This window comes from Micromys minutus (assembly GCF_963924665.1).
Source record: "Micromys minutus genome assembly, chromosome: 26".
NCBI lineage: Eukaryota > Metazoa > Chordata > Mammalia > Rodentia > Muridae > Micromys > Micromys minutus.
Window position 1 is genome coordinate 26902934 of NC_137961.1, and position 23722 is coordinate 26926655.

A 23722-nucleotide genomic window follows, 5' to 3' on the forward strand; every position below is an offset into this window, starting at 1 on the left:
TTGACCTGGGGAAATGGCTCAGTGGATAAATGATAGGGATTAGAATCTGTCCTCTGTGTAAACTCTGGTAGATGCAGAGACTGACAGTCTTAGCCAGAGAGGTATATGAAGCGCATCCTTGGAGCAAGCTGAAAACATAAACTCTGTTCAGTGAGCAGCACTATCTCAATGTGGGACGCAACTGAGGAAGATCCTGATGCCAACTTAGGCTTTATGTATGTGTACAAAAGCACTTTCTACATGTGTTCTTACATGCCTGTGTACACCTGCATGTGCCATGCCTAAAAAATTCACTGAAACTTTATATAATACTGTATCATGAATATTAACGGAAAATATTTTTAAATGATAGATTTTAGTTGATGAAATAATCTTACTAATTTTTATGTTTTGTAGAATATATTCTAAGTTTCATCAAAAGAGGATGGAAGAACTAACTGAGGTTGGCCTACAGAACTTTTTCAGCCTTTTTCTCCTGTTAGCAGCTGTTGCAGAGATAGAAGACGTAGCAAGTCATGTTTTAGACCTCCTTCGCTTCCTCAGGCCTGCCTCCATATCTCCTCATAGAGCCCTTGTTTGGAAGGGTCAGATGGCATTTCTCCTGATGTATGCCCAGAAAAACTTGGACATTGGTGTTTGGGCTGAGAAACTGTCATGTGAGTTCCAAGAGAAAGCAAAGGAGTTCTTAGTATCTAAGAACGATGAAATGGTGCAGCGCCATAGTCTGTGGACCCTGCTTTCCATCTATATGGATGGTGTTCAAGAAGTGTTCGAGACCAGCTGTTGCTTATATCCTGCTCATGAGCATCTTCTCAATGATGGATTTAGCATGTTACTGCGAGCCTGTCGAGAATCTGAACTTAGGACAGTGCTGAGCTTTCTACAAGCTGTTCTGGCCAGAATCAGGTATGTTTTCTAACAAAGTGGTGATAAGCTTCACTTCTGACATACTTACAGAGTCCAAGTGTAGAAGAGTTTATTTTACTACTACATTGGCATAAATCATTAGTTTTTCAAACATTAGAAAGTTTTTATGCGACACAGGCAACAAACATGAACTGAGAGCCAGCTGGTGTGATTCTGGAGCTCTGCATTTAGACCTTCTGTGTTAGTCTCTGTGAAGTGTTAATTACCAAAAGAGGCAAATTAGCCTGAGCAGGACCATGAGTTCCAGTTTGATGTGCCTTTTATAGAATTCTATGGAATTTTGTTCGCATGGGGAGGTATGGGCTATTGTGTACTATTTTACTTTTATTTAATACATTTCATTTGTGTGTGTGTGTGTGTGTGTGTGTGTGTGTGTAATGCATGAATGTGAGTGGGTTTACCCATCTTATGGCAAATATAAATGTAGGAGATCATAACACAACTTTCTGTCCTTCAACTCTAGAATCTTAGGAATCAAAATCAGGTCTTCACAGTAAAGGCTTTTACCTGCCAGCCATCTCTCCACCTCCCACACTGTATACTTTTTAAAAAAAATAGTCTTTTTAAGTTGTAGTTGAAAGATTAATTGTAATCTCCACCACCTCAAATATTGCTTTCTGAATCTGTGTATTCTGAAATTAACATATTATTTTAACAGAAATCACTTATACAAGATTTATCTTTTTAGGTCTGTTCAAATTGTACAGATACATTAATTTACAGATATACTCAGTGTTAGTATCAGGAACTGGCTTTACGGTCACAGGTCACCTCCGAATCCAGCAATGACAGTGATATCACCCCTAGGCAACTATGAAAGGACCTGTTTGCCTTTTCTAATGGCAATCATCATATTTTCCCAGTGTCCACCGGATCCACCTACCCACCTTTACCTGTGTGCCCCAGGTGCGGTTACGTCACAGTCCAAATAAAAGGCAGAGCCCTCTGACTTTCCCCCTTTCCTTCTTCGCCTCTTTGTTCTTTACCCCCAGTAAATCTCTCCCGTGGAACTGGGCTGGCCTGGTGTGATCTGTCCGGACAACCCACCATTGTAACAGAACACATCACTGTCATCGCTGGATTCAGAGGTGACCTGTGACCTTAAAGCTGTTTCCTGATGCCAAGACTCAGATCCCAAATTAATGCTGGATAAAAATTATAATGATAATTTGCATTTAGGTTATTTTGTAAGTTTTGCTTTTCAAGTATGTGTTCTTAATAAGTTAGATTCATCGCTGTGTAGTCGCTATTGTGAAAAGTTGCCTTGAACTTGTATGTAGAAATAGGGTTTTATAGCCTGAACAGAGGGCTAGAGACACCTGTAAGCCCATCTCCAAATGTCTCATACCCTCTTCTGGACATCCCAGGCACCTGCACTTGTGTGTAGCATGCTCCCATACAAATAAACATAATTAATATGTATTATTATTATTATTATTATTATTATTATTATTATTATTGAGATAGTTTCTACAAATACTGTGGAAGCTGCCTTCAGAATATTACATTAAAACGGTTAAGTTACAGAATTTCAAAATTTATACAGTATCAGTTTGTATTTTCCTTCATTTTCTTTATCCTCACTTATGTTTATAATCTCCTAGTTTTCATATGTATGTGCTTACCCAGAAGTTTTCATTATTTGTTCCCTTGCTTCTCCAAGAATATTTAAGCAAGAATGTTAAAAAAAAAATCCTCAGATGCTTTGATGTGTGAATAGACAAAGTAAATTAATAACCAATTTCTTAAGAAAAAACCCTTTAACTATGGATCTTTGAATAAAAACGTTTTGGGGGTCACAGAATATATCATCAGATTTTGTATTTCCCAACAGACTAATTTTGTTTTATTTACTTACTTTTTAAAAAAAGATATATTTATTTTATGTATATGACACTGTAGCTGTCTTCAGACACACCAGAAGAGGGCATCAGATCCCCAGTACGGATGTTGTGAGCCACCATGTGGTTGCTGGGAATTGAACTTGGGACCTCTGGAAGAACAGTCAGTGTTCTTAACCGCTGAGCCATCTCTCCAGACCTACTCACTTTTTTAAAAATAGTGAATAACATTTCCCTTTGCTTTGTAGCTTGGCTAGAAAGTTCTTTCTCATCTAGTACTGGGTTGTCTAAATATATTTATTTAATGTAAAGACAAGAAAGAAGGAACATTATTCTGACTGTTATAATAATTAGGAACTTGCATCCTTAGAAGATTAAAACATCAGAATTCCGAAGGGAGGGCAGGGTTTATATCTGGAGAAGAGTTAGTTATAGAAAGAAAGTAGCATGATCAGTTTCTTTCTCTGCTCTTCTGTTGAAGATGGCTAAGTACCTTTTAAATCTCAGTAATTTTATTTTGAGTAGATATATGAGGGGTTTGATTTTGGGGGATTAAGATGGAGTCTAGTCTGGCATGACCCCAAATGCATGATGTAGTTGAGGCTGGCCTGGAATTCATAATTTTATTCGTCTGACTACTACGTTCCAAGTGCTGGGATGGCAGGTGTGTGTGCATAGCTTTTACGCAGTTCCTTTTCATTGTTAATATTTCTGTATTGTGAATACAGTTGCGAACATGTCTTAGCTTTCATCTTCATACTCCAGGTGAGTGGTTCTCAACTAGGAATATGTTCTTCAGGAGATACTTGGTGTCTGAAGATACTTTTAGTTGTCACAACCAGGAAGATGGCACTCACGTCTCGGGTGGAGAGCATCATGCTGACTGTCTAAGAGTTCACCTAGTAGATCCCACAGCAGAGCTCTACTTCTCATTCACCGAGCACCTTTCGGATGCTGTCTGCTAGTTCTACACCGAGAGTGCTTCAGACCTGTGCTTAGAACCCTTTTCCTTTGCTGAGCGTTTTCTGGGCAGCTTTTTGTGTTGCTATGTGAATTCTTACCTACTTACTTTCAAAGACAACTTAGTGTTTCATTTTACAGATCTATCAAGCTTTATTTGCCCTGTTCCTAACAATGAAATTTATATTATTTACCATGCTGTATTTTTATTATACCACATTTTATTTAATGTTTTTATATATGCATGCATTTGTTTACTTGAAGCATATCTATAATCTCTCAGAATGAGTTGTTGTGTGTTTTAGATATGAATAGATATTATTGAGCTTCTTCATTTTTATTTTTAGATTACTGTGATAAATAAATAGGAAACGAATTCTAAAATAGAAAAAATAAAGTACTGAGTTTAATGAAAACTCCAAAGTAGGAAACAAAGCTTACTTTGAAGCTTGGGGATAAAATTTTTAGGGAGCAAAAAGTTTTTAAATGATTTATTTATTTTTCTCTACTTGATATGTATCCAATAACATTTGTTTGAGTCTCCTTATGGAACTTTTTTTTGAGAATTCTATAATAAAAGTACATTGAGTAGGCTGGAGAGGTGTCTTAGCAGTTAAGAACACTTGTTCTTAGAGGATCTAGATTCATTCTCAGCACCCACATGACAGCATCCCAACCATCTATAACTACAGTTCCAGGTGATCAGATGCTCTCTTCTGATTTACATGACACCCGATGCATGGCGTGCAGGCCTAGATGCAGACAAAACTTCTACACATAAAATAAAAATAAAGAAGCCAAAAAAGTAAACTTAATTATGAAGACTAGAAGATGTATTTCTAGGTTTTTTTGAAGATTACAATTTGCAAATATTGTCTTTATTAATTCTTCTATTTCTGTGTATAGATGAAAACGCAATTATAGATGTGTTTATCCCATTATATTTCAGAATCAAGGCTGGTTCTTGCACTACACTAGCTGCCTTCTTACTCTGTACTCCCCATGCACACTGATGTATCGTTTGTGTGTTTCGCAATGGCAGATACTTTCATGAGTAAAATCTGCATCTTATACACATACCTGATAGCATCATTGTTTGGACACAACTGAATGAGTCTTTTCTGTTTTGCTACTGAATAAAGAATAGTTGTTTATTGGAGGCATTTGGTTGGCTTATTTTAGTAATTTTTCAGTTTATAAATCAGTAAAATGAATTGGGAACTATGGAGATGAGTAAATATATTTATCAAAATATTTGATTTATTGGTATCATATTAACCACCTAATGTCATTTTTGTGATTGAAACAAAATTTTGTTCTTTAAAATTAAATTAGTAAATTATCTTAGCATTAAAGCCAATCTAAAGATTATAAAAATACTGCTTAAAAGTACCTTATGAGTGTGCGTCTGTTGACAGGAACCACGCTGTTTAGGAAATCAGAGATGAGATTGTAAGAACTGCAGGAAAAGGTACATCCAACAACAAGGACTGTATGTAAGGTGAAGCAAGTTTACATTTGTGTTAGTGAATTTTCTTAACTGGTTCTAGATTGGGTTTGAGGTTTACTGTTGGAACAGAGTATGTGTTTGTGTGTTTATGTGTGTCTGCATGGGTATGCCACCAGCCTAAGAAAAAGAGACAAATGTTTATATTGGTAACATTTAATTTTGTATACATATGTATATATTTTCTACTTTTTTGTAAAATTTCTTTTTAAAAAACGTATGTGTATACACATATGAATGCAGGTGTCAGCGGAGGCCAGAGAGGTTCTGGAGGCCTAAGAGGGTGTCAGATCCCCTAAGCTGGAGTTAACAAGCAATTGTGAGTTCTCGGCTGTGGATGCTGGGAACCATTCTTAGAATCCTCTGGGAAGCATTCTTAACCACTGAGTCACAACTGTGACTGAGAAAAAAATGCCATAAAGAACTTTAAAAAGTCTTAGAAGATTGATGTGAGAAACAGTGTGGAGGGGATTCTGAGGTCAGTGTGGACAGAGTGAAGCGGCTGTGCACAAGGCGTTTAATGCAGTCACACTTCAGATTTCTTAACCTGTCAGCTTCTGAATCTTAGGTGGTAATTTGGTCACCTCAACATTAAAACCAATCACAGTGTGTGTAAAAGACTATGACTTGGATGTTTTAGCATTTTCAAGATAAATATTGGCAGCATAGACTAGCATTTTCTTTGGAATATTTTGGTGAAAGTCCCCAGACATCATACAGAATTGTTTACTTTAAAAAGAAAGGGTAGGACTTTTTTTTTTAAGTCCTCTGGTTATCAGACTATTGTGGATTGTTTCTGATTTCTTAATCTAAAATCTATAATTTTTGTTCATTTTGGAGCCTACTTGAGTTACGTACACTGTTTACTAAAAATATGGAAAAGCTCAAATCATTTTGGATAGTTTTTAAAAATTAAAGCATAGCACCTACTCTCCCTGCTTTAGAGTTGAGAACAACGCTAAATTCTTTCACTTTTGATTTAGGTAGAGAAGAGGGATTACATAGATTGATGATATTTATTCTTAGCTGCATCCCTGGCCAAGGAAAAGCATGAAATACTTTACCTTAACAATCTCCTCAGTTTTCAAATTCAGATGGGAATAAGGTACCAGCCCTTGCATAAATGTATGTGCAGTTGTGTATAGCATGTGCAGTGTGAGTGTGTGTGTGTGCAGTGTGGATGTTGAATGAGTAACCATTTAACAACCTTATGATAAAATTATAGAATTAGATTACTGATTGAAGGGAGAAGCAGCTTCCTCTAGGCTGTTAAGAAATAATAACTTCATATGCCACTTTCTGGAAACTGAAGCTGATGGCTCACCAGAGCATTCTTTATTGCTGATTAAGTAGCATTGTGAAAACACTGACTACGGTCATGTTAACCAAATACCTGTTTAAAACTTTAAATGTCAAGTAGGTTTATCAGTCAGCTTTAGCATTTTCCATTTTCTTTATGGAATCACATTTCTAGTTTTCACTTGCTGTTATTTGAGGTTAATATAAAAATGGCAGTCTTTCATTTGTGGTTAGGTGTAGCTGAAAGCTTTTCTTTAATTATATCCATTCGGCCTGCTATAGCTAAGGGTCTGTCAGCATTTCCATTTTAAACCTCTATTTTCAGGCTTTATAACATAGCTATGAAAATTAGCTCTGGGCAAAAACTTGACACATACGGCCTCATGGGACTCCCTCCTCCTCATCCCCCTTTTTCATTTTTACTGATGTAAGGGTGAGTGGTTTCAAAATGCCTTTTGGCACCTGGAAGTATCATTTTGAGCTAAAAAGGAAACAATAAATTTTTAGGCTTTGTAGTTGTTTGTTCTAACACTTAAGGGAAATTGTGGACTTATGAATTTAAGCCAAATGGATATTGATCAACTGACATACTATTTTATATTAAACAAGAGCCCAGTATCAAAGAAGTCTAAAGGTATTGAAGTGCTTGCCTAAAACACAAAATGTTGAATCTAAAAGTATATAGCTTAAAGGGGGTGATTACTATTTTTTGTAATATGGCTTATAGACAGCGTCTGAGAAGATTAAGCCTCCCTTCCCTGTCCTTTCCCCTCTCTCCCCATGAAATTAAAAGGTCATCTGCTTGCTATTTAGCTGTCTTGATAGAGGAGGAGGAGGAGTGTGGCTGAACACATGCACACATGCGTATGTGAGTTCAGATACATACTCTTGATTTCTGTCAAATACTTTCTATACTAATACTTCCTTTTCCTGGTGTGACATCATCTATTCTAAACAAGTTTTCTCTGTGAAGAAAACTGAGGGTGCCTGGTTAGGGAAGAAGGTAGTACAAGATGAGGTAGAGGTACCCTTGAGGGTCTGCTGTGTCAGAAAAAGTAAGATGAACAGTGGACAGCACACAGGCTTTTTCCCATCAGTAGTGTGCATTTATTAATGAGGATAGACTGTAGCTGTAATTACCGAAAAGTAGTTTCATGCAAGTAAACCTTATTAGGTGGAAATTTTAAAGTAAACTGAACCATTTCTGCTTTGCTCCTCGTGTCTCTGGTGTTTCATCATATATACTACTACGTAATTTTGAGGGCAGTGTTATAATGATTGGGAGGTGAGGGCACAAAAGAGTGTCCCACAGAGAAGTATATCACCAGACTGTATTTGAGAAATTAAGTCCAAGATATATTGCTTATTCAAGTCAACCATCTTCCAGGCAGCTTGGGTTGCTGCAGAGGTGGCACAGGTATCTCTTAGGAATGTATTACAAATATTAGTATTTAGGGAATGCATAAAATATAAGCTTCATAAATATATTTTATGTCATTTCACATATAGTATTTTGACCTTATGGGGCTAGAATTCTACACTGTATCTTACATATTTTTTTTAATTCATGTAGTAATACAAACTACAAACTATTAGATATGCTTTTTTTGGAATTTTGCTGTAGTTATGTACTTACTATGTACTTAATATATGGGTATTAATGTCTGGATCATATATTGAATTGTCAATGAAGTTTATTATATAGGTGATGCATTTTTCTACATCAGAATAAATGATTTTTTAAAAGATTATTGAAGAATATATATATATGTATATATATATACATATATATATACACATACACACACACACGTATCTTAACTGGCAAGGGTTTAGAAGTGAAGTTTTAAATATATAATTTCTTTTGGGTTATATGTAGGAATGGAATTGTTGAATCATGCTGGTTAACTTTTGCTAAACTCTTGAAGGGACAATACCATTTTGTATTTCCTCCTTTCGTATGAACAAGATGTATCATATCCTTAAGAGATCATGGTCTCACTAGTACTGTTGCTACATGATGTTTCTGTGTGGTCTTGATGGATGTGACATGCTGCTTCTTGTGATGCTGTCTGTACTTCTCTGGTGTCTAATGATACTGGACATATTTTCATGTGCTTATTGACCATTATGGCTTTAGATAAATCTGTTCATATGTTTTGCCTACTATAAACTACCTTGTTACTGAATTACGAGACCCATCAAATATGTGATCTACAGATATTTTCCCCTATGGGTTAATTTTCCTGTTGCTGTCTTCTACAGTGAAGAGCTTATGTTTTTGAAAAAGACCTATTTTTTGTTGATATTGTACCTTCTTGAAGAAAGTGTTTGTATGATTTCAACCTTAGTGATATTCTATTGGGCATAGAAAAATAATCATGCATTTTTGTGGTCTTCAAAGCCATCCACAATCTGACTTCCATAATACCAATTATGTCTTTTTGTGAATTGCCTTTTATTGAATTAATTGAAACTATCATTGGTTGTATTTTTTCTAACAAAACTCAGTATTTAGACTAAAACATGGCCAAGATGATAGAATGAATCTGTGTACTGAACCAGCTGACAATGTGTGAAAAGCATGATTTTCAAAGGGTTAAATTCAACAGTGTAATTGTTAAAACCAGAAGACAGAAGTAGTCGATGCCTCTCATGAGGGGCCTTCAGGCAGAGACAGGAGGAAAATAAGTCATTTAGAGTGATATGAAAGATGATTTTACAGATTAGTACATAGAAGCTGTAGATGGAGTCAGAAAGCCTCATGTATGGAAGGAGTTGGCCAGTACTGATGTTTCTGCGTCTTGGGAAATTCTAGCATGCGTGACAGTTACTATAGGACTCCCACAGTATAAAAGTAAGGACTTAAGGGTTCATAAACCCTCCCTCCTCTTGTTAACAATACAATCTTAGGAAACTACTTCTGGACAATGTTTACTGCAGCAAAAGGCAGAAAAATGGGGCTGGGGAAATGGCACAGAGAAATTGTATTGGGATTTGATGATTAAGAATAGTTGTTCTTACAGAGAACTGAGGACGGGTTCCCAGTACACACATGGTTCACAGCCATGCAGAGGATCTAACACCTGATCTCTTTGGGTACCAGGCCTGTGGTGCATGAAACACTCATACATATAAAATCTTTTTTTTAAGGCAGAAGAACAGTTGGACAGTACAGACAGTTTAGTATGCCTACTTAAAACAATGGTTGTAATAGTCTCTTAATGCATTCAGTATATGGTGATTTTCATTATTTTTTTTTGTTATTGTGTGAACAGTATTACCTTTAAAGCATCTCTGAAATATATGCTTATACAAGTATCTTTAGTATCTTTGCTCTTGAATAATGTATTTCATTTCAGTTGCTCAAATGCCATTTATTCTTTTCAATGTCATGGTGTGATTATTTTCCATAGAGGAAACATATTAAGGCTTAAAAGTGTTTATTTAACAAATTCACACAATACTTTGTGTCTATTAAAGCAAGCACATGTGATCTGATCAAATGAAATCATTTAATGTCCATATGTGTATTACATTAATGATACATCATAGCTATTTTATATTCTGTTATTTTAATCACCATTTTAAATATGTAATAGTTTGTATTTTTCAGTGTTTTCTCTTTATGTAGCAGATCTTGCCATTATATACAGGAAAGGAGAAAGAAGTGCTTATGTAGTTACCATGTGGATTTAAGGTTGAAGTCTAAGATTCATCTCTGTTTATTGCCTCCTAAGCATCTTTAAGTAGCAGAAAGGACCTCCAGAAGATTTAGGAAATATATTGTTTCTAATTAATTGAAAGTTTTGATGATACTGAAAAGTAAAGTATGTGGCTGAGTTTTGTGGCCATTTTTATTTATTTTCCACCTCAATAAATATTATCAGACTATTCTAATACTTGAGTAGGGAAGCAGGTTGGGAAAGAGGGCTCTTGAGCTTCTTTTGTCTTTGAAAAGTAAATCCAGTTATAGTATGCTACATTTCATATTTAAGTCAGATCCTCATTTGCTAAAATTTTGTTAACTTTTGTCTTTATTGGATAATCTCTACATTTAAATTTCAGATGTAATCCCTTCTTCTAATCCCAACTCCCTCCCTCTCCCATTGCCTCCATGAAGGTGCTCCCTCTTCCAACCACCCTGTCCCACCTCAGCACCTTGGTGTTCCCCTACACTGGGAAAACAAGCTGGATCAAAGGCCTCTCCTCCCACTAATATCAGAAAATGCTATCTATCCTCTGCTGCATATGCACCTGGGACCGTGGGTCTCTCCTTGCGAACTCATTGGTTGGTGTTTTAGTACCTGGGAGCTGTGGTGGGTTTGGTTAGTTGATCATTTTGTTTTTTCCAAGGGGTTGCAGACCCTTTCAACTCCTTCAGTCCTTTCTCTAGCTCCTTCATTGGGGTCCCCGTGTTCAGTCTGATGATTAGTTGCAAGCATCCTCCTCTGTATCAGTATGGCTCTGTTAAAGCCTCTCAGGAGGCATGCATATAAAGGGGACATTAGACTTGTATTTTCAAGATTATCTATTCAGGAAATTGAGAAATTTACCTTTATGGGGGTTTTGATTTGTTGTTGGTTTTTGCTGTGTAATTACTGCCAAAAGTTTAAAGTTAACAAAATTATGGGGAAAATGAGGCGAACTCTAGAAAATCTACTTTTCATGGGGGCAGAGGGAAAGAGAAGAGGGTGTTAAGAACAGTGATGTGAGATTGAGAGCATTATGGGGGACAGGGCAGAAGAATTGCACCTTGGAAAGAAGTCCTTTGTTTCTGTTCAGTTGTGTAGGGAAGTGAATGCTTTGAGTACTTTTTGGAGTTTGTTACACTAGTCAGTGCTAATGAATTAGAAGATACAGACGTGAGTTGAAAGGGTTGCCCTGTTATTTGTCTGAACTGAAGATTCACTCTAAACTTTAGACCTACCAGATCCTTCAAACATTAGATGAAACTCAGTAATGAACTGTGGGAAGCTAACTACAGTTTGCTTACACAAACCATGTTGAGATGCTAATTATTAAAAGTCATGTCACAATACATATATTGAATGAGTCCCTTTTGTGATAGGCTTGCTAAAGTTAACTCTTCCTCAACTGTGGGATAAATAAATTCAACTAAAATTGTGACTTTATTAAATGGACTAAACCCAGAGAAACTCTACTGGCATTGCGACTTGGTTCTACAAGGGACATACTGACTGGAAGCCAGTAAACTATAAGGCCTGCAGATACATTGTCTTCACTGATGGGTTGGTGTGATATCAGAGAAGGAAGGAAGGCAGTCTCTTCATTATTCCCATAGTTGTTTTTGGATTAATAGAGACTCAGGAGGCACTATATATTTCAAAGAAGAAGAAGAAGAAGAAGAAGAAGAAGAAGAAGAAGAAGAAGAAGAAGAAGAAGAAGAAGAAAACCCTAAATTGGTTGTGGCTTGAAATATACCTGACTATGCTCACTGTGTTTTTATCATTCCAAAGCTGTTGTTTTTAACATGGTTTTTACAGAGAACGTCCAAGCACATTTTGTTCTGGCATATGGGTTTACTTTTGCCACCATATTGTTCATAAGGAATATCCTTATCTTCTACCATCTTTCTTGTAAAGAAGAATGACTTAATTGCTTTTTTAAATTTTATTTATTAACATTTTAACAAAATTGAGAACAAGTAGGAAGTGAAACTAGCATTTGAAACTCTTAATTTCAATAGTTTCTTCTTTACCTTACAAGATACATATTTTTCTCTCTTTAGGATGTCTCTTGTCAGATTTAAGGCTTATTTAAAATGAAAAGAAAGCTGGAGCAATTTTCTTTATTCCATTTCAGTCTCCTAAGGCCTATTTCCCCCTGGTGAGCTCATAGCAACAGGGGGGTTTAAGGGAATTCAGCTTTCTGCAAATTAATGTCTCACATCATGAAAATTCAGGACTTTTTTTTTTTAATCTTGAAAAGTAATACAGTGAGTGCGAGTATTATTTCTTGCCAGCGGGTGGAAGATGAATGATTTTGTCACAGTTTTACTGCTTGATGAGCAGTGTCCTGAGGGTCAGGCTTAAGTCTGTGTCACTATGCTGCTCATTACTCTTGAGCTAAATAAGGGCTGATTGGATCTAAATTGCCTAGCACATGGGCCACAGATGAGCTCAGTGAGCAGGGGATGACCTGCTATTCAGTCTGGGAGTAACCCCGGTGTGCAAATGCAGCATTAGAACACCGTGGGAGAATGAGAGGCTACCGGCTGCTGCCAGCAAAAGAAATCGAAATGTAAAAACTCTTTGATGCTGTGATGTTAGAATTTGAAATGTAGGAAGTGACAGGTTGATGGTACTTATCAGCTTTGGCTGGATTAGAGAACAGTGTCATCTTGCTTATATAATGACAGAAGAATGAAGCGAGTAGCTAACTACTGTGCAGAGCAGAGTCACTGCTGTTGCCACAGGCAGGCACTGCTGCCTCCTACTGGCACTTCTCCTGGAAACCAGGAAAGCACAATGAAGGGAAAGCGTCCTCTCCTGGTTTCCAGGAATCTGGGGTACCTTTTGGTGGTAAAAAGCTGCTAGTAGAAGAATATAAAAAAATCGGGTCAGAGAGTAGACTTAAAGTCTACTTGATTTAGTAACAGCATTAATCTGGGAAAATTGGTTGTTCTATAGTATTCTAGTGAAACAAGGGTTTATAACAGGAAAGTTTTCCAAGCACAGGGTAGAAATTCCTCTTACATTCAGCCTGAAATACTGTTCTTTTAGGAGACCTCAGGTGGTTGGGTTGATTACTCAGTTATGTATTTTTATCAATAACAGCACTTTACCAACAAGTCGTCCTTGGAATCTTACAGACTACCAACCGCAGCGTTAACACAGTTTGAAATATACCTCATAAAGATTCAAAGTTTAAAAAAAAAAATCCTCTGATCATCTAGAGTATGTTGCATAAATTTTTCTCTTGGGAAGGTATGGTACAGAAAACAAATGCTTCTTCTACATTCCAAATGGTTTAAGAAGAAAAACTCATAAATCTCATACAAGATTGCTTTCTTTAATTTTACTTCATCGGGTGTGATTTAAAAAAACATCAGTATCAGACTCAAGTTTCTGGTATTAATCTAGGAAATGAAGACCAACTGGAAAAGTAACTCGTTACATAGGAGTTACTCTTGTTGTTTTGTTGGAGCTTATCATACCTCTCTAGTTCATTTGCATTTTAACCCAAATAGATTCAATATTACCAAATTAGTGGCTTTAAATATACATGACCATTGACAGATCATCATACCAATGGCAGTTTTAGCATCATAATTATCTATTGTCTGTCTGTGTGTGTGTGTGTGTGTGTGTGTGGCATGTTAGCCCTGACATCATGTACATAGAACCACCACCGAACAGACAAAGCTGGCGTTATTTGTATATTGATGTGTTTAAATATGCACGTAGCAGTATTACAGGAAAATGGGGCTGTGAATTTGAAAGGGATGGGAAAGTATATGACATGCTACAGGGAGAGGACATGGGAGGTTTGTGGATGAAAGAGAAGAGCCCATTGCTATTTGCGAAAAGTTAATGCTTTGTTTGATTTTTTTTCATTGATTAGATGCAAAGATGTGAGGAAAGTATTTTGTGTCTAGACATGCTCTTTCTACTGTGTAGTTACTATACCACTCCATGGGTGTCATTCATATAAAGCATTACAAATAAGGCTTTGACATTCATTGACCTTTTGGGGGAAGATATTTTTAATATATTTTAAAATACAGAACTTGTGTGTAACTCTATAATATTACTGGGAGCACAATTTAATTAAACTCAAGGTTTATACATATACATATGCTTACAAAACTATATACATCCTCCTTTTTTTTTTACTACATATAAAAGCATAGAGTAAAAACTTAAGTTACTCTTCTAGTTTGTTTGTAAGAAGGAAACTGCAATAGTAGTGCTTGTATGCACATCCTTTTGGGCTGACCACTTAGTATGGGACAAGTTAAGAGGCTCATGCTTGGAGAAGGACTTTGCTCAGCAGGCTTGTAGCCCCATGAGCCTATGTAGTTCTACATTATCATGTCTGCTGTTGTTGTCATTGTTTATGACGTGTTAGGCAGCCATATTGTTCCAGTAGGATGGTATCATGAGTGAAGCTTCCCAGTCATTCTATAAGACATAATCTCACAGCAGACTTAATCTTCAGTGATGTTCCTGAGTTTGAGGTGCAGAAGTAGTGTAGATACATCTGTTGGGGCTGGGCACTCTATTATCAGTATCTCTGTTTGCCCAGTGGTTTTCTGGAATGGTCTCCCTCTACTGTAAGGAAAAGCATCTTTGATGAATAGTGAGAGCTAAATTATCTGAGTGTAGAAGAGTAAGTAATAGAACTTGAAGCATTTGATAGCTTCAGAGATTATCATACATTTTTTTATTATTGTACTTCTTATATCTTGAAAAGACTAAATAATATAGAAGTGTATATATTAACGATAGAAAATGTAAGTCATCTTCTCCAGAGCAAATACTTTGAAGATTATCCTCTTTTAAAATGTGTCTGTATGTGCCACAGAGGCCAAAAGAGGGTATTAGGTGCCCTGCAGCTGAAGTTACAGTTGGCATTGGATACTGGGAATTGAACTTGAGTTCTCTGCAAGAGCAGCCACCAAGCTTCTTCTTCTTCTTCTTCTTTTTAAAATTGGATATTTTATTATTTGCATTTCAAATGGTATCCCCTTTCCCAGTTTTCCCTCCATCCCTCCATCCCATCCCTCCTCCTGCTTCTGTGAGGGTGTTCACCTACTCACCCACCTCTTCCCACCTTCCCTCCCCGACTTTCCTCTACACTGGGGCATCAAACCTTGGCAGAACCAACAGCTTCTCTTCCCATTGATGCCCAACAAGGCCATCCTCTGCTACATGTGCAGCTGGAGCCATGGGTCTGTCCATGTATACTTTTTGGATAGCTCTCCCCGAGAGCTCTGGTTGGTTGGTTTTGTTGTTCTTATGGTGTTGGAAACCACTTCAGCTCCTTCAATTCTTTATCTAACACTTTCATTTAAGGACCCCAGCTACCAAGCTTTTCAACTGCTCTTGTTGCTGCTTTGAGCTACAACTTTTATTTTATTTATTTTTTCCCTAATAACTTATTCAGGTGAGAATTAAGCTTAATAATTACACTATGAAAATTTAGCAACTTGTTTTGTTTGTCTGTTTATCTGTTTTTGAGACCAGATTCTCTGTTGTTCTGGCTGTACTAGAACTAACAAATGTAGATAAGGCTGGCCTCAAAATCTGCCTCCCTGTGCTTCCAAATTCTGGGATTAAAGGCATCCGTGACTATTCCTGGCTCCAATCTTTTATTTATTTATTTATTGTAAACTGACAAGGAGATTCAAAACATTACGACATACATGCATGGTAACACAACATTATGACGCTTCCATTCACTTCATTCAGTGCACATTTAAGAGCTGTTTATTAAATATCCATTATTTTTGTACTTATTTTTTAAGAGTCCATTTACTTGAGATTTTAGGTTGCTTATTAACAGGATGTTTCTGAGTTCCTGAAATATCCAATGTCTTAAAAACCAGGGGAACAAATTTCTACTCAGGTCAATTAATTCTTGAATCACATAAATAGTCTTTTACTTATAATGAAAACTATCTTTAAAGGTCACAAATAGATTTGAGTTTTCCTGCTATTTATAATCTTTAACAATTTATACAACTTCTCTAAGCCTCGTTTTTTCTAATTTGTAAAATGTACATAATTATATACTAAAGGCTGCTTTGAAGAATAGGAGAGATAATGCATGACTAATGTGCGCAAAATGCCAGTAGCTTTTTTGTCATTCCTGTTTATCCTGTGGTTTTGGAGAAGTAAAGGAAACGCATGCTAACATCCAACTATATTTTAAAGTTTCTCACTTTAAAATGTTTGAGTTTCATTCTGAATTATTTCAGGGATACTCTTCATATTTTAAGTAAACATACTATCTTATTACTCAGATCACTTATATTTCTTAGCACAAATAGATTAATTTTGCTTTGTGGTTATATAATTATACAAGAACCAGAAGTTAGTTTTTCAGTCAGCTGATTTCGATCAGGTGCTTGTCAGGTAGCTGTTTTGGAACTTCGTGCCCTGTTCAGAGAAGAGATTATAAAAGCAGACTACTGCTCTGGGGTGCCCTGCCACCTAGGGAAGGACACATGTAATAAATGAAAGACATTCTGGTTATAGAATAGTAGACAGATGTGGAGGATATTTTCTTCAGACTTGTGCATCCGTTACAGAATTTTCTGAGACTGGGATGATGTGGCAGCCAGTCAGTCCTGCTGGAGCACACAGCTGGCACTCATGAGGGGAGATCCAAATTCAGAAGGTTTCTAATTTTTCTTGATCTCCTTTACAGATTCCTTTAATAATACTTAGTAATAGCTACTTCCGCACATGGAGTTGTAAAGCGTCATGACTGCATTGTTTGAGTGCTCTTTTCCAGGTTCTCAGTCACTCGTTTTTCCTGTCCTCTGTCACTGCAGTCCCCTCTCCCTTTATGTGCTGCACATTCTTGGTCTATTGATCACAGCATACTTTAATATTTTAATGTGAAGAAATAATCCGAGACGACACAATATTGCCTTATGTAAATTACCGATCCAGAAAGGCTGCCACTGCATCTTTTATTTTAACTTGATTCTGCTGATACATGTTACTAGTGTGCAGATCTGATAAATGAGAGATTAAACCAGGAACAAGCAATACTGGTCTGTAATCAGAGGATTCAACCTCCTTCACACGTAGGGAAGGGACAGGAGCTAGATACCACCCGGAGCATCTACTGCTCCACATTGAAACAGAGTGATGGCAAGAAAAGGAAGGAAGTTAAAATTGAGTTTTAGGGAGAGTAAAACTAATTTACTCTTATGTGCCTCAGCTTTGAAAAGTATATATTCCTGAAAAATTATTTTGGTAATGACTCAGTAATATTTATCTTGATATATACAAATTTTAAGGGAAGGTTGTGAGATGGCCTAACAGGTAGGAGCATCTACTGCCCTTACAGAGGACTTTGGGTTGGTCCACATCAGGTGGTTCACAACCACACCTGTAATTCCCGCTCAGTAGAATCCAGTGACTTCTGGCCTCTGCAGGCACATACATGCATATAAATTGACATAGGCAAGACATTTATGAATAAAATCTTTGAAGCTTTGAAGGACTTATGCATATAAATATCATAGTCTTAAAATGTACACTTATGTACTGGTTAATGTTTGTTCACTCTGGTTGATTGTTGGTTTCCTGAGGGACAGCACATTGTAATTTTGCAAATATTTCTTGATTTTATTTTATATTTTTGCCCATATATGTTTGTAAGACCTGGGTGTATGTGGGTGTTTTGGACGAGTAGAAGTTATGGCAAGTAAAGAGCATAATGCCGCTCTGTCTTTCATTGCTCTCTTCTGAAGTGTGAAATAGTTGGATCATGAATTCATTCTCCCCGTGATTCCCGTGTGCTGAGGACCATAGGAAATATAGAATGTTAGGTAGTTGCTAGGGTTTACGTGGTGAATTCCATATACTGTGTTTCCAGTGATTCAGCAATACCAAGGTCTCTTCCAGGAACATCTGTGTTACTTCTAATCACATCTCTGCTCTCACACTGGGGAGGCTTAGCCTATGGAAAAATTAACCCTGCTTTAATCTTCTCATCATATCTTACCTTTTGAATGGTATTCTGAATTTATCTTCTAGAAAAGTAGGTGTCAGTAATTTTTATCATTTAAACATGAAAACTTGCTTAGAGAGGACGTGTTTATTCCTATGGGAGTGATGGTTAGAGATAATGATTTAAACTTTTATATACACATATTTTGTCATACTTAGTCTTATGACATTAGTTTGAAAATCACTGAAGTTAGAAAATTCTTTATTCAAACTGGCATTTCATCTTTTCTATTTTTTAATATAAAGAATCAAAGTGAAAGAAATAGATTAAAATTGCTGCCTGTTCATATTAGCTATGGTCTTTGATATTAAATACTGTCTTCATCTGCCCAAGTAGCTGTTAATACAGTATTTACATTTATTTAGGAAAGAGGCTACTGGCTCAAGGCTAAGTTAAGTGTATATGAAGTAAATTGAGGTAGGGTACACAGTGATCTTTTGTGCCCCGCTTTATACCATCGAGCCCTAGGCCATGTCTCCTATCTTCCTCTGAAGGGTGAGGAGCAGATAACCAGTTTTATATTCAATGGTCTACGATTTTGAAGTTTTTCTTTTAAAGTTCATGAATACAATATGATTTATACCACTGCCACAGTTAATTTTAACTCAGATTTAGTTTGTCTTCTACCTGTCTGTAACTGTCTACTCATTTTAAGTCGTTTCTATAAAATAAAAGTACAAGAGATAATGATACTGGAAAGTCTTCAAGAAGACCTAATAATGATCCAGGTATCATCAAGCATTTTTATGTTAGTCCCTAGTTAGTTGTTATGAGATATTCAATACCTACAGAATTTGCTTAAGAAATTTTGGAACGGCTACTTTTATAGGATGTTTTCAGATAGAGACATTGATGGTGTCATAGTTCATTAGAAACTAGCTTATTTGCTTAGGCCTCTTGTGTATCAGAGACTTGAGGCAGTGTGAGTTCTCATTTTCTTTTGCTTTGGGGAAAAGAGATTTGAAGACACAATTATAAATTGCAAGTAGTTAAGTTGACTGGTGAAAGGTAGTGGGAAGACAATGTCTTGACAGCCATGTCTGGACTCATTGAAGAGACTGTATGGGGTTGCAGAGAAGCTCAGTGGTTACAGGCACTTGATGTTCTTCCAGAGGACTGGAGCTTGAATCCCAGAACCAGGTGGGTCACAGGCGCCTAGAATTCTAGTGCTGAGGGAGCTAATGCCCCCCTCTGGCCTCTGGGTACCCACATGCACATGTCAGGCTCGAGCGCGCGTGTGCGCACACACACACACACACACACACACACACACACGTGTGTGTGTGTGTGTGTGTGTGTGCACAGAGAGATGCATAAAATTAAGAATGAATTATTTTTTAAAAATGCAGTGGGGGGGAGGTCGGGTGATGGGTGGGCTGTGTACTGCAAACTTAAATGAGAGAAAATAAAAGAACTGTGGCATTTAAGGTCCCTAAAACCAACTTTGGTACTTCTACACCACTGAATCCTATGTTCTTTGTTAATGCAGTTCCTCCTTTTGAACTGTAAGGGAAACACATGTGAGCATAGAGATACAGGAGCAAGGGACATGGCAGGAAGGCACTCTGTTATCAAGTCTAGTAAATTAAAGATGAATTTCTAAGGGTTAACCATTTCTAAACTGCAAAAAGATAGTTTTGAGTTGTAACTAAGCCCAGGTAATAAAGGAATAAAAAACAAAAGCAAACCCTGATGTTCCCAAGATGCTGGCTAGTTCCCTGCAATCACACAATTTTAAGATGTGTTTTGAAGGCTGGAGAGGTGGCTCACTGGTTTAGAGCACCAACTGCTCTTCTAGAGGTCCTGAGTTCAATTCCCAGCAACCACATGGTGGCTCACAACCATCTGTAATGGGATCTGATGCCCTCTTCTGGTGTCTGAAGACAGCTACAGTATACTCACATACATAAAATAAATAATTCTTTAAAAAATGTGTTTTGAATAGTAGAAAATTTTAAAGTTAAAACTAATTTTTGAGGCAGTGTCTCAATAGAGTTTTGAACTGGAACTTGATATGTAAATGAGGTTGGCCTCAAACTTAACAGGATTTCACTTGTCTGCCTCTTGAATGTTTATATTAAAGTGATGTACCATTAAACTCTGAATCTTTTATACTTAAATATGCTTCTTACTTATGTTTAACTAATAGAATCATTCTGTTTTTCTATGCTCTAGAAATCTGTTAGTGATTTTCTAAGCCTCTATTCTAAGCATGTCATTCTCTTGTTTTTATCTGTATAAATAACTCATGTGTTCCCATATTTCTCTCTTTCCTTTTCTAAGGTAACACACTTGGGTGTGTGGAGATCCAGGAGTCTAATATACCTCTTCGCAGTCCATCAGCTATGTATCTGTTGGTTCTGCTTATTTCCTGGCAGCATTAATTAAGACTTAGGGCGGTGCATAGAGGTCTAGTGACTGGAAAAGTGAGGCGGCCACTGTAGTTCCAAACCAAAGAGAAGGTAGATATTCACATGAGCCCTTGTGGTCATTATCACTGTAAAAATTGTCTATGGAGATATTGATGGTTTCATTGTGTAACAATTTAAGTTTTTGTAGTTAATATTTTTCTTTCTAAAGTCGTCCCTTGTAACATGTTTTGGGGACAGTAGTGAATCTTACGTGAATCATCTAAATTTGACATATAGCATTAGACCAGAGTTCTGCTTTTGTCTTTTATATATAAAAAAAACCATTGCCCAGTACAGTACTCGGTGCCACTGAAGCTACCAGTGATTTGTTTCTAAATCACAATAATCTAAAGCTGGCTTGAGATAGTCATTTTCTTTGCTCTACTTAAAACAGACAGTTGGGATAGTTAGTGGATAGTTAGTTAGGGGGAAATGATTGGAAGCTTTTCCCCTCATCTTTTTGGAGTGTGCTATAAGCTTACCTTGCCTGTAATCATGAAGAGAAGTGTTTTCATATTCTTTTTTACATTTATTTTGAAGAGCCGAAATTGCATTGTTTTGCGAAATACTATACTTTTAAATATATCTCTTAGCTTTGGTCTTTAATTTAGCATTAGATTATTTCTATTTTGAGTAAATGGTGGAGAGAAAGAGCTCCAAGAAAGTATTAGCACAATTTGGAACATAATATATCACAAAATTAAATCTTTTACAACTAATTCTCAGTAAACTTGTTTTATCTAAGACCTAAAAGACACTACCCAGGTTTTCTTTTCTTCTTTCTTTTCTTCATCATCACTGTACTAATTGTCTGGTAAACTCTGGATAGTGGGACCTTATTGGTTTTTGATCATATTTATATCAGATTGAAAATTGTCTTCTTTCAGCTGCCCCATGTTGGCTTTGAGTCACTAACTCAATGCTTGGTGAAGCCAGCTCTAGAGAGAGCATGTGGGGCCATAGCTGCTTTGGTGTCTGTCCTGAGCCTGGGGTAAAGAGGCAGGGCATGACAGAACAGAGCTGCTCACTGTGGCGGCCACCAAGTGAACAAATGAGGGAGTTAGAGCTCCCAGATAACTTTGCAAAGCACACTGCCAGTACCCCAACTTTCTTCTCCTGTGCCCTGCCTGAGGAAGAGGCCATCTCTTACAGGAGCACCAGCAGTCAGGAGGCAAGCCTTCCTGAGCCTCAGTCATTGCATACTCCCCTCAGAAAGCATTCACATACTAAATTCTCGTTTTAAAAAGATCAGATCAGGTTCTTCTTAACAAAAACTTTTGCCCCCTTTTAATTACTTTTGATAGGTAAATTGGCTGTTAAGAAAAATTATTATAGATACAAATTCTCCCCCTTTTTTTTTAATGTCCTGCAAAACAAGAAGTGGAGACCAGTTTTAAGAACTGCTCAGCAACCTTTTGTAAAGTATGTTCTGTAAATTGTGCTTCTAGAAAGAGTGGGAATGTGGAAAAGGAAAGTGAAGAATTAAAAATGGTTCCAATAAAATGGTTTAATTTATGCTTCTGCAGCTAAGCAGTGCTCCTGGTTAACAGAAATACCCTTCAGCGACACAGGATTTCGGAGGGTTGGAGGACACTCATTTGCACATAAATAGCCATTAACTGATAAATTCCCAGAGGTCTCCTGTTGCATGTTAGTGGTTCTGACCTACTTAGCTAGCTTAAATTTGTTTTACAGAATTATTATAATTCTGTGCTTAGTACTTAAACTTTGTGATTAATGCATGCCTCACAATACAATTAAAGTATAATTACACAGTTTTGCAGTTTCCTATCGTGTTATTACTTCAAGGGTCTGGATTTTGCAAATATTAGAAGAGTTAAGGTTTGATATTTTTCACTTTTACTGTTACTGTGTGATCATTTTAATGGTACTCTTCGGAAGAAAGGAGGAAGGAAGTTGGCTAACTAAATGTAAGACTTGCTAGCATTAAAAGGATCAGGAAATGCAGAATTCCTCTGGTGTGTTGTCTACACCAACTTGTACCTATGGTTTTCAGAACTAAGAATCCCCGTTCCGTTTCCTTAGAGAAGCTGTGTCACTGCACCGTTCATTATAGAGGTAGAACAAATATTCTGAGTCTGTAGAGAAGCAAAAAAGCAGAACCTTAAAGTGATCAAGATTTCTGTCTTCTGTAAATGCATAGTGTGTACTAGAAGGAACAGGCTACATAGCTGCTAGCCAAATCTAGATTATGGCCTATTTATTTTGAGCTTAAGAATATTTAACTATCTTCAGTGACAGTTAAAATGAGACGTGGCATTCAGAGCATAACTGTTCATAAAACGCTCAAGGTTCCCAGCTCCCTCACTGGGCTTCTCCAGCTTTCTGCAGCATTGAGTTCAGCATTTGGTTCTTGTAAAAGGCTGCTGCTGCTATCCGAGCAGAGTACTCTTTAGTGTTTATAGAGTGATTCGTGATAGTCTAACATCTGTCTCTTTACTACCCCTTAAACATCCAGTTACTGTTTTCTTGGGTGTGAAGTTGGTGAGAGCTCCTTAAAGGTCCATAGCTTGAAATTTACATCTTTTTAAGAAAAACATTCTTAGTCAAATCAAGTAATAAAGTATTGGTCTGGGTGAAAGGGGTGGAGTAACAGAACACTTGCATAATTTGAGACATTTAACACTCCAGTTATTATGAATGCATTAAAATTGTGTTCTGTTTTACGTAATAATTCAGTGATCATCTTTAATGGACTGCAAAAACTTTTTAAAAATTTTTTTCTGAACATCAGTTTAGGTTAGTGTCAGTACAGTTTGGCATGTCCTGTGACCTTAAGCAAAGGAGATGCTGTTATGACTTCGGCATATTTGAGTGGAATTCAGCTGTATTATATAGAGAAATTTAGCACCATATGAACCAAGGAATTTTTAAACCATTTGTATTTGCGATTATGGAGGCACATTTAGGCATTTTGGAGAGGGGAACAAAAAGACAAAAACAGAATGGTCCAAGTATCAGCCTTTGTGTAAAGTTGATGTACAATGTTTTCCAAAGAGAAAGTGGTTACCCTATAATGACCAGTCTAATGAATTCAGAAA

The 23722-nt window shown here is 36.8% G+C and overlaps 1 protein-coding gene across 1 annotated transcript in view; it reads left to right on the forward strand.

Annotated features, from left to right (window-relative positions):
• The window catches only part of MMS22L (MMS22 like, DNA repair protein), a gene marked incomplete at its 5' end in the record, with an annotated part of 108216 nt that overhangs the window by 38461 nt on the left and 46033 nt on the right, over window positions 1-23722 (forward strand). Inside the window, one exon of the mRNA XM_080938565.1 lies at window positions 397-906. Within this exon, the coding sequence (XP_080794691.1) occupies window positions 397-906 (510 nt within the window). The remainder of the gene's footprint in view (window positions 1-396; window positions 907-23722) is intronic.